The sequence below is a fragment of the Peromyscus eremicus genome, chromosome 8b (assembly GCF_949786415.1).
Source record: "Peromyscus eremicus chromosome 8b, PerEre_H2_v1, whole genome shotgun sequence".
Classification (NCBI taxonomy): domain Eukaryota; kingdom Metazoa; phylum Chordata; class Mammalia; order Rodentia; family Cricetidae; genus Peromyscus; species Peromyscus eremicus.
This window is the reverse complement of record NC_081424.1, coordinates 40708379-40719627: the sequence shown is the minus strand read 5'-3', so window position 1 is coordinate 40719627 and position 11249 is coordinate 40708379. Positions and strand designations below refer to the sequence as shown.

Sequence of the window (11249 nt, the reverse complement as noted above, 5' to 3'; positions counted from 1 at the left end):
GGAATGTAAATTAGTATAACCATCATAAAAATTAGGATAGAGCTTCCTCAAAACCCAGAACTACCATGTGATCTACCTACACCATTCTCAACTACCCACTCAAGCAATAAGGCCAGCTTAGTAGAGAGATACCTATATATGTGTACTGAGACACTATTTACAATAGGCAAGTTATATGACCAACAGGTATCATCAACAAGTAGGTAAAATGTGTCATACACACACAAAATGGAGTTTTATCCATCCATAAAGAAGGAAATCATATCATTGGAAGAAAAATGGATAGAACTGGCTATCATCATGCCAGTGAAGCAAGCCAACTCAGAAGGGCAAATAGCACATTTTCTCTGTGGAAGCCGGGGTAAAATGAGAAAGACGACGTTAAAGTGGAAAGGAGACTACTGTGAAAGAGAAAGGGGAGGAGGGGAGGAGGGAAGGAAAGGTGATGGGGTGGGTACCATCAACTACATGATGTATGCAAGCGTCATAACAGCCTACTATTCATACGACATTAAAAATAAATAAATTTCACAAGTGAGGCAATTTGTCCAAGGTCATGTAACCAAATAACGGGTTAGGATTTTACTTAGGTATAGTCTGGCTGGAGTCTCCTAACCTTGAATCTCTCTAGCTCTCACAGCACACAGGTACACAGCATTATATATGTGCTATGTATATGTAACCACAAATTATATATAGTAGAGTATATAATTCATACTTACTTCTTTTTTACAGTATGTTCTGTAATAAATGTAACTATCATTTCCACAGTGACATAACATTCTATCATCCCACCATAAAGGACTTGAATGATAAATACTAGATTTACCCTATGAGCATATCATAAAAATCACTGCTAAAAATAGTTTTATGTTGGACACTTTTATACTACCATTGTCTCCTTTATGCACAGTTTACTCAACTGGACTACCATGTTAAAAATGTATTATTTGTTCTCTTCACATAGTGATTATTTCACTATAAAATAAGATCTTAATCTGGTAAGAATCCTTGATATATCATGGATCATCATCGTCATCATCATTGGCATAATCAAGCATTTTTCTCTCAAAAGAATTGAAGCCTAAAAAGGTAAGGTGGCAAGCTACAGAAGATAGCAGGTGTGAATCTGCACATAGCTTTACATTTTAGTTACTTCAGGCAGATGTTACCTGTAATGAGTACAAGTGGGAAGCCATGTGAGTCTGTATTCTTTTGTATGTATTCCAAATTGTCTAACATAAACATGTATTATTCCGACTAATGTTTCTCAAAGGTGACAAAACAATACTGTATTGCTTCCAGAGGGAGCAGGAAAAAATGGGTGTGGGGTTATGTGTGAATGTATGTGCACATGAACGCCAGAGGGCAATACTGGGTGTCTTCCTCACTTTAGAGCCAGTGTCTCTAACTGAACCTGGAACTTGCTGATTAGTTAGACTGGCTAGCCAACCAGCTTCAGAGAACAACCTGTTGCTGCATTCTGAGAGCTGGGATTACAGAGGAATGGTGTCATGTCTGGCTTTTACACAGGTGTTGGGAATCAAAATCAGGTGGTCACGCTTGCATGGTAAGCACTTGATGACTGGGCCATCTTCCCAACATCAGTTTTACTCTAAAAATTTGTATTTGTTTATGTAGTGTCTGGGGGAACTGTTGCCACTTCCAACAATGCTTTTCTAAAACGCCCTGTGCAGTCCTGACAACAAAGGGTTACCCTTCCATGAGTTCCAGCACTGTTTCCAAAAAGAAACAACAATAAATTGAGTCTTAATAAACAAAGCTTCCCTTCCAAAAAACAAATAAAAAAACCAAACAACAACAAAAACAAAAACACCTGTTAAGGCCTAGGATAGAAAAACAAAAGTAATCCTAACTGCTAAATGAAGCTTTTGAGTGAAGGCAGGAACTTCGCAAATATGCCTATGGAGAACTATTATATATAATCCTGTTCTATTAAAAAAGGATGGGGGCTTTCACCTTTGAGCAGTCAAATGTAACTATTTTGGAAAGCAAGCCTTACCAAAGAGGCTTAAATTATCTGGGCGGGCAAAGAAGGAAGTGAAAGGTAAGAGGTGCTATTTGGTTGCACAGCTCCATTCAAGAGATCACAGGTTCTTTTTGTTGTTGTTGTTGTTTTCTGAAGAGTTTTACATAACCAAAGGAGAACAATCAAATGACTATACTAATAAAACAAAATATGGATGTCCATATACTTTCACAAACAAAAGTAATGGGATTCTAATGCATAAAGTGAAAACTGATCATTCTGTGTATTACTGCTAACCTGTCATGCCAGTACAGTATCCTGAGTTGGCCTATAATAATAATAATAAAAAAATTCAGACAAAACTATGCTCCCAATTCATCATTTAAGTTCTGAAACCATAAAGATAACAATATTCTTCCCATTGGTTTAAACTTATCTAACTTAAAAATCCCTTTTTCTGTATGATTAAGAACAAATTAATAATAGGCAATGTATCTTTAATGCTAATTTCCATGTACCTTATCATCATTAGCAAAGAAAACCAACATTTTTGGTATTTAAGTTAAACATTTCTGCTTTTATGTGCTATATCATATCTGACTGAAACAGTTACATGTATTCCCAACTTCCTGAGGAACTACTTAATCTTTCTGTGACCATATAAACAAACAAGGTCTGAAGAACATGTTTTCATGGTCACTAAAGGTCTATGGCTTTACAATGCCACTCCCCAGAGGAATCTTAAAAGACCAATTGGAAAGTTTATACTTCAGTTATGGTGAACTTAAAAAAAAAATATCTTTCTGAATTTAGCCTATAGCACCAAATCTGGCAGTGTCAAAAATTGTTATCATGTAGTTTTGTTAATAGGGACTCAAATATTTTCTGGTTTTATTAAAGAAAAGGGGGAGTGTAGCAGACTTGCTCATTGGGACTGCCAGTCTGCAAATAATGACATGGAGACTTATTAATTATGAAAGCTTGGCCTTTAGCTTAGGCTTCTTTCCAACTAGCTCTTATAACTTAAATCAACCCATATTTTTAATCTACATTCTTCTACGTGGCCGGTTACCTCATCTCCATACTGTATGTCCTGCTTCCCCTGAGTCTCACTGGCGAATCCACCTTTCTTCTTCCCAGAGTCCTCTCTAGCAGGAAGTCCCGCCTATTCTCTCCTGCCTAGCTATGGGTTGTTCAGCTCTTTATTACACCAACCACAATAATACATCTTCACACAGTGTACTAATATCCCCAAACATCCCAGGACAGGGGAGGAGCTTAGAAATACAGGTTTAGGAGCAGAAAGCCTAACCTTCATTTCCTCTACTTATGTTTCTCCCCAGATTATGTCCCTATCTTTTTGCTAATTACTTATCACTGACAACTTTTTCATTCAACATTTCTCCTCTCCACCTGTCATTCAGGTGTTGGTTCTAGCACAATGACTGCAAGAGCAAATGCCCCTAAAGAAAGATTATTATAAATGCCAAGAGTTACATAAGTTTTAGTTGTCTGTCAATTTCTGTGATTAACTGTGTGGTCATAGTTCTCCTCTAAGGACCATTGTTACCTTAATATTCAAGTCAATCCAGTAAATGCTCTTTTTGGTATCAAATTATCTCTGGTGGCACAGTAACTGAATGAAGAAAAGCAAGCCTCCCCAAGTCCACAATCTAGAAGAGAAGACAGGCAAATGAGCTGGTAGCCAGAAGAAAGCCACAGAAAACACAAGAAGATGAACCTAAAACCAGAGGCCCAACAGCTACCAGGAACAACACTGACATTCAAGCTACGACCTTAAGGATAAGAATGGAGTGTGGCCAGACGGTGGTGGTGCACGCCTTTAATCCCAGCACTGGGAAGCAGAGCCAGGCAGATCTCTGTGAGTTCGAGGCCAGCCTGGGCTACAGAGTGAGTTCCAGGACAGGCACCAAAACTACACAGAGAAACCCTGTCTCAAAAAACCAAAAACAAACAAAAACAAAAAAAACCAAAACAACAACAACAAAAGAATGGAGTGTGTAGTGAGAGAAGAAGTCATGGAGCAGAACAGAGGCTGCAAGGCATAGAAACAAGAGTAAGTCAGTTAAGCTCCAGGAAGCAAAGGCAACTCAGTTTCATCAGAACTACAAAATATGACTCAAAATCCAATCTGGAGACACCATGCCATTGAAGACACTGCTATTTTCTCTGAATAACATTTGAACTTCCTCACTACCTATGCCTTTTAACTGTTTTTGGTTTTTGTTTTCAATGGCTTTATTTGTTATAATATGAAAAACACCAACTTAACACAAAGGGGAAAAGCAATCAAAAGGAAAAATACCACACACATACAAACACTCTGTTGCTTATGAATCTATATAAAATTGTTTTTTTTCTGAGACAGGGCTTCTCTGTGTAGCCCAGACTGTCCTGGAATTCGCTCTGTAGACCAGGCTGGCCTCAAACTCACAGAGATCGGCTTGTTTTGCCTCCCAAGTGCTGGGATTAAAGGTGTGCACCACCACTGACTGGTTCAAGATTGTCCTATATTTTTGTATAGCTATTCAGCTTATAAAATGCACTTTGTAATTTTTGAACAATTATATAATTTTCTACCAGTGAAAACACTTAACGTTTTCATAGTATCTATTTGTATATTTGTGATACATTTACATACATACACACAAAATTTGTGCTTTGAAACTGTACATCTCTATTTATAGCAAAATGTGTGTAGTATCTGGGCCCCATACATGCTAGGCAAGTACTCTAACATGAGGTATTTCCCTAGCACTATTTCTGAGACAGGTTCTCATGCAGCCCAGGTTGGCCTTGGACTCTTTTTTTTTTTTTTTTTTTGGTTTTTCAAGACAGGGTTTCTCTGTGTAGCTTTGCGCCTTTCCTGGAACTCACTTGGTAGCCCAGGCTGGCCTCGAACTCACAGAGATCCGCCTGCCTCTGCCTCCCGAGTGCTGGGATTAAAGGCGTGCGCCACCACGCCCGGCGGCCTTGGACTCTTGATCCTCTTGCCTCTAGCACCTGAATGCTAGGGTTACAGATGTATGCCATGATGCTCAGCAAACTTGAGAACGGAAAGATCTTCCTGCATGTTGCATTAACTACAGGACCAGAGCTAGCAGTGTCCAGAATACTTCACACAGTGTCTGTTATTTGTAGGTACTTACACATTTTCTGGCTTTATTAAAGAAAAAAAAAAAAATCTACATCATACATACTTCACGGAATTCTGCTTAAAGCTCTTACAATATTTGTGATTATTTCCTAAACACAAGTTTCCCCAAACTGGAACCACTTCACTACATATATATTAACATTTTCCCAAAGTGCTCTCTAAAACTTTGTGCCAAATCTCTCAGCTACGTCAGTGAAGATTTTGGTACACTCATCTATACTAAATTCAATTTTTACATTAAAAAATAACATAGTTTGGATTTCATATTCTTAGAAACTCCTAACTACAATGATATCTGTACTAGGGATTGGACCCAAGTAAAGACAGAGAGTTTTGTTTAATAAATATTTTGTACACAGAGACCACAAATAATCTTTTTTTTTTTTTTTTTTTTTGGTGCATTTATCTGCTTCTCTCTGCAGGCATGCATGGAAGCAGGGATCAATGTTGGGTGTTTTCCTCTGTTGCTTTCCACCTTATTTTCTGAGACAAGGTCTCTCATTGAACCTGAAGTTCATCCCCACTAGCCAGGCTGGCTGGCAGTAAGCTGTTGATATCTACCTGTCTGACCTCCCCAGACTCGTGCTATTGTGACCTCTTTCATGTGGGTGCTGTGAACTCAGTTTTCCTGTCTGTAGAGCAAGCGTTTCACCTACTGAGCAATCTCTCCAGCCTGGAAGATAAATTTATGTATTTCAATAGCTTGAAGCACAAAACAATGTTTCTCAGTATGAAATTTTCTGCTCGTGCCATCATGGTGGCATTAAAAGCCTTTTGGATTATAGAGCATACAGGGTGTGTGTGTGTGGGGGGGGCAATAAATCTAATTTAAAAGGTTTAAAGATAAACTCAGTAATAAGAAACTACCAGAAATGGTCAGGCAGAATTGAAAACAAACAATACCCAGAAATAAGAAATAAAAGTTGAAGTCAACTCAATGGATGTGTTAAGCAACGGAACACCTGGAGGTTAAGTCAGGCCTTACGGAGTTACACAGCATAACAGAGATAAGATAGCTGAAAGAATTAAGAGAAGCAAGTTAAGGGAAAAGAATAACATATATGTAACAAAACTTCACAACAGCTAAAACAAGGAAGCAGCAACAAGGTAATTTTCTATAATTGATAAAAGATTCATTTACAGTCTTAATCCCAAATTAAAACCAAATCCCAAGTGAGTACACAGAAGAAATCAAGGCCTAGAAAACTAGAAAGTATCCTAGAAACTGATAGACAATTTACATTAAGCATTTTGGAAAAAGAATTTCCTGAAGAAAAAACAGGCCATGAACTGGAGAACATACCTGCAATACATGCAACAAAGGATTAGTATATATCATTAGAAAAAGACAGTTCAATAGAAGCATGGGCAAAACAACAAAGACAGTTCAAAAGGAAAGCACATGTTTAATTAACATATGAATAGCAGTTGACCTTCATTAAAACTCAGAGAACTGCAAATATCACTTCAAAGAGACAGCACCACAGTCACCAAATGAGTAAAAAACTAAAAACTTTAGTAACACCAAATGTGAGTACATTAGTATGTTGCCATCGTTCCCTAAACACTGTATGGACATCATTTACGATCTTATATATATGAGTCTCATAACAGAAACTGTATTACAGCCAAACGGACTTGCCATAAAATGCCTAGTCATGACTCTAGGGAGAGGGATTCCACTTAAATTGAAATAGGCATGAAAACCAGATGGCAGCAGGCTCAAAGGTCCCCACCAGTGAAGGGTGAGAACAAGAGTGGACTCCCACTTCAAGTTCACCTCAAAGGTGGAATGATGAGGCTCAATTTTAGGGGACTGTCATGGGAAACACTTCTCTTAGTTTTTTTTTTTTTTTTTAATTTTAATTTTGTAAGTCTAAACAAAGGAAATGGGGAACAAGCTTAGACACAAATGGCAAGAATGTGCATACTGACCCAGGAAGGAAAGGATCCTGGGTAGTCACAAAGGTGCATAGTAATAGGTGCATGAATAAAGATTCGCTCAGAGGGGGAACAAAGGGCCCTATTTCAGTTCCGAGACATTGCTTCTTTGTTCATGTACCAGCTTCTCTCTGGCTCTACAGCCAGTATCCTAGCTCCTCTTTTAAACTTCCTTCTGGACCTTCAGACTTTTATTCCATCTAAAGGTACATTCTTCCCCAAATGTGCATGAACTACTGGCTTCGACTGTCAATTCAGGGAAGTACCCTCTGAACAAAGGAAAATGAAACCCCCTCTACACTGTTCTGGTACTTCTATTCCCTTTCCCGATTTACTTTATAGAATGCATGAGTACTGTCTCAGCAACCTCCTCTCAGTACTACGAACGGCTTTTGGCAGTACCTAGGAAAGCCCGGCACCAGGTAAAAAGGCTCAATTACATGCTGCATGAATGATTATTAGGACTTGGTTGAGGAAGTTAAAAGAGCAAGAACGATGAAAATAATACTCTTCAATTTTGACAAAGATGAAGTGCAGTCATCTTATGGCTTGCAGGAGAGGTTACATTTCAAATCTTAAATCACGAGGAGTTTGGCAACTATGGGGGGAGGTGTGTGATGACATCCATGCACATTGGAGAAATGAGGTACATGTAGAGAAGGGAAGGGATGAGTTGGTGCAGATTTTTGCTAACAACGTCCTGCAATGTTCACAGCAGAGGACAAATCATACTGAGTTTCTCTATTCTGAAAGTTGTTTAGGGGCTCAGAGTAGTACAGTCATTTCTTGCAACAAAGACATGAGTATAAAATTCAAAACATAGTTTATATAAAACTACTTGCCCTACCCGCTTTACCAACTCTAAAAGCCTGAACAAAGTTAGACCTGTTTTTCCCTTTGGCGGTAGAGCCTATACAATCTCAAACTGGGAAAACTGTTACTACACTTCTCAACTTTTCGTCAATCTCAGGATGACAAAGGAACAGAGGAGCAAGGGAAACCAAAGTCAAGAGCAGTCAAACTCAAGTGTTTAGCAGCAGATACGCGCCACGGAACCGTGTATTAAACCCGCCCTTTTTGTTACGACTTCTCTATTAGTCTACCTTCCTTCCCATCGCGGGGACACCCCCACTTGCGTTTCAACCCCATCTCAAAGGCTCGACTATCCAGGTAGCTTTCGTGTATACACAGAAATCCTGGGAGGAGTGGGCAGACCACTCAGGAGCACGTGGGAGTCAGTCCCGAGGCTTAGCAGAGGTAGGGGACACTCGGGTGCTTGGGGTTTCCGCGGGCGGGCGGGCCGGAGGTCAAGGCTCGGGGCTTACAGCCAGGGGGCGGGGCGGGCCTCCTGCACCGAGGGCGGCGCGTGGGCTCGGGCAGCCACCGTCCGGGAGGGCGGCGACTCGGAGGGACTCACAGTAGTAGGCCACCACGGGGTCCCGCTTGTCATGCTCCTGAGCCGTTCTCAAATGATGCTGTATGCTCTTAAACTGCGCGGGCAGCGGCGGCAGCGGGGCCAGCGCCGCCATCTCCACTCGCGGAAGCACCACTTCCTACTAGCCGGCCACAAACACTTCCGCTTCCGCCCCCCGAGCGCGGCAAAGCCCGCCCACTCTTCCGTTGCTCAGCCCCGCTTTGTCGGCTTGTCGGCGACGGATGCCCGGCGGAGTCACACTTAGCTGCCTGGCTCGAGGCCGGGGAGAACGCAGATCACGTGAGGCTCCTGGGTTGCACGCGGCACCAGCGCTCTCTGCTGGTAAGAAAAAGAGAAGCGTTTTTATTTAACTTTTTGCTTTGCTTTTTCTTTTTTTGTGTGTGTACGGAACAAAAGGAAGGAGAAGAAAGGGGAAAAATAAGAAAGTAGAGTTCATGGACTGGGAGAAAGGAAAATATAACTTCCAGTTCCCCAATCTTAATTTTTAATATATTAACCATTCCATTTCCCCCTCCCAAACACCCCCCTGTCTCTGTCCTGTGTGTGTGTCCTTTGTTGGGAACATTCTAGGCAAGCATTGTTTACCACTAAACTACATTCTCAGCTTTCAACTCTCTCCTACCATCCCTCCCCCGACTCCTTCTTTGTGTGTGTGTGTGTGTGTGTGTGTGTGTGTGTGTGTGTGTGTGTGTCTGTGACTAAGTTGCCAAAGCAGGCTTTGAACTTAATATCCATTACCTAGAGCTTTCCAGTTAGTAGAGATGACAGCCGTATGCTTACTGATAGCTCACAGAGCTTTTTTTTTTTTTTGGGGGGGGGGGAGGAGTTAAATAGTTTTAATCAAACAAATGATCACAAAATAAAATTTTATAAGCACTCACACACAAAATAAGTACACTTTGCAGCCTTTCTAGAAACTGTAGAGAGAGAGTGGAAACATGTATGTGGAGGAAGTCTGAACTGGAAAGAGCCCCACTACTTTTTGGCTTAGAGGCTTTAAATTCTTACCGGAGAAGTGCTATGTTTAAGTCTTAAATTAAAAATTTGCATGTTCACATACCGGACTAAATAGCCCTTTTCAAACTTGAAAGCTAAATATGTGGAAATTAATGAAAATCGAACTAATATTATGTAAGTTTATTATTCATGGAAGATGATGAACATTTGGGAAGTGTTATCCTATTTTAATACTTGTCAAGATAGAGTCCTGGATATTTATTCAACACTTTTGACTCAGGTTGTTTTACAGCATACCTCACCTTTTCTTTCTACAAGTTGATGTTTTTTTGTGCCTCCTTTCCATTCCATGGTAGCATCCTTAAGGAATTACATTTCATTTGTCGCGTTCAGTAATCTCTTCCCCCCGCCCCTGCTCCCCCCCCCCCCCACAGTTCTCAATTTTGAGGTTTTACTTTTTTTTTTTTTTTTTTTTTTCGAGAGAAGGTATCTCTGTGTAACTTTGGCACCTTTCCTAGAACTCATTCTGTAGCCCTGCTGGCCTTGAACTCACAGAGATCCTCCTGCCTCTGCTTTCCAAGAGTGCTGGGATTAAAGGCATGCGCCACCACCACCCGGCAAGGCTTTATCTTAATTTTTTTTTTTTTTAATTGAAATCCCAGGACTGCCGAGAACTAAAATCTGAAGCTATGGAATTTCCTAAACCTAAAATTTTGTGATCATTCTGCTCCCAATGACATTGTAGTAGACCTCTCTAGATACTTTATGTGTGTTTTCTACACTTTGTGCTTATATTTATTTTTATATAATTTAATAAATTTAAAGTTAATATATAAAGTAAAGGCCTTAGGGTTTTGTCATGGTATTTTCATATATATATGATACATATATATATGAATCATATATAAATAACATAATGATAATGTATGTATGTAATAAAGCAATGTTAGACTTTGTCAAAAGCCTTTTCTGCATCTATTGAGATGATCTTGTGATTTCTGTCCTTAAGTATATTTATGTGGTATATAGCTTTTATTGACTTGCACATGTTGAACCAACATTCTCTTTTGGGATAAAATCATCTTGGCCATTGTTTATGATCTTCTTCATGTGTTCTTGAATTGTGGTTGAAAGTATTTTTATTAGAGTTTTTGTAGCTATGTCTATGGCCAATATTGATACCTAGTGTCCTTTAGCCTGACCTCATTTCGTACTGGGGTAACGGTGCTGTCACAGAATGAGTTTGGTAGTGTTGCTTCTCTCCGTCTACATGGAATAGCTTGAGAAGTATTGCTGCTAACTCTTCCGTAAAGTGTCATTAGGATTCCATAATGCCACGCACAGTGGTGCACACCTTTAATCTCAGAACTCAGGAAGCAGAGGTAAGCGGATCTCTGAGTTCAGGGACAATCTGTCCACAGAGGGAGTTCTAGCGCTACACAGAGAAACCCTGTCTTGGGGGCGGGGGGGGGGGGATTGAATAGTGAATATGACTAGTCCTTTATTTTTTGTCTGTTTCTTTACTTATTTTTGCTTTGTGGAGAAACTTTTAAAAAATGATTGCTTCATTTTTATTCCTAGCTATGAGTCCTTTTAAGTTGTTTATATCTTTTTTATTTAATTTTGGTAAATTATGTATGTCTAGGAAATTCTTTCCCTTAGATTTTTCTAGTCGTTTTCTTTTAATATAAGTTTTTGAAGTATTCGCTAATGATTCTGTGGGTTTCACTGGAATCTTCTATAACAAT

General features: G+C 39.7%; 1 protein-coding gene across 1 annotated transcript in view; it reads right to left on the bottom strand.

The window, feature by feature from the left end:
• Nucleotides 1-8705, bottom strand: part of Vta1 (vesicle trafficking 1) — a 14051-nt gene extending 5346 nt beyond the window's left edge. The window contains exon 1 of the mRNA XM_059272471.1: nt 8464-8705. Within this exon, the coding sequence (XP_059128454.1) occupies nt 8464-8638 (175 nt within the window). The 5' untranslated portion in view covers nt 8639-8705. The remainder of the gene's footprint in view (nt 1-8463) is intronic.
• Nucleotides 8706-11249: the final 2544 nt, after the last annotated feature.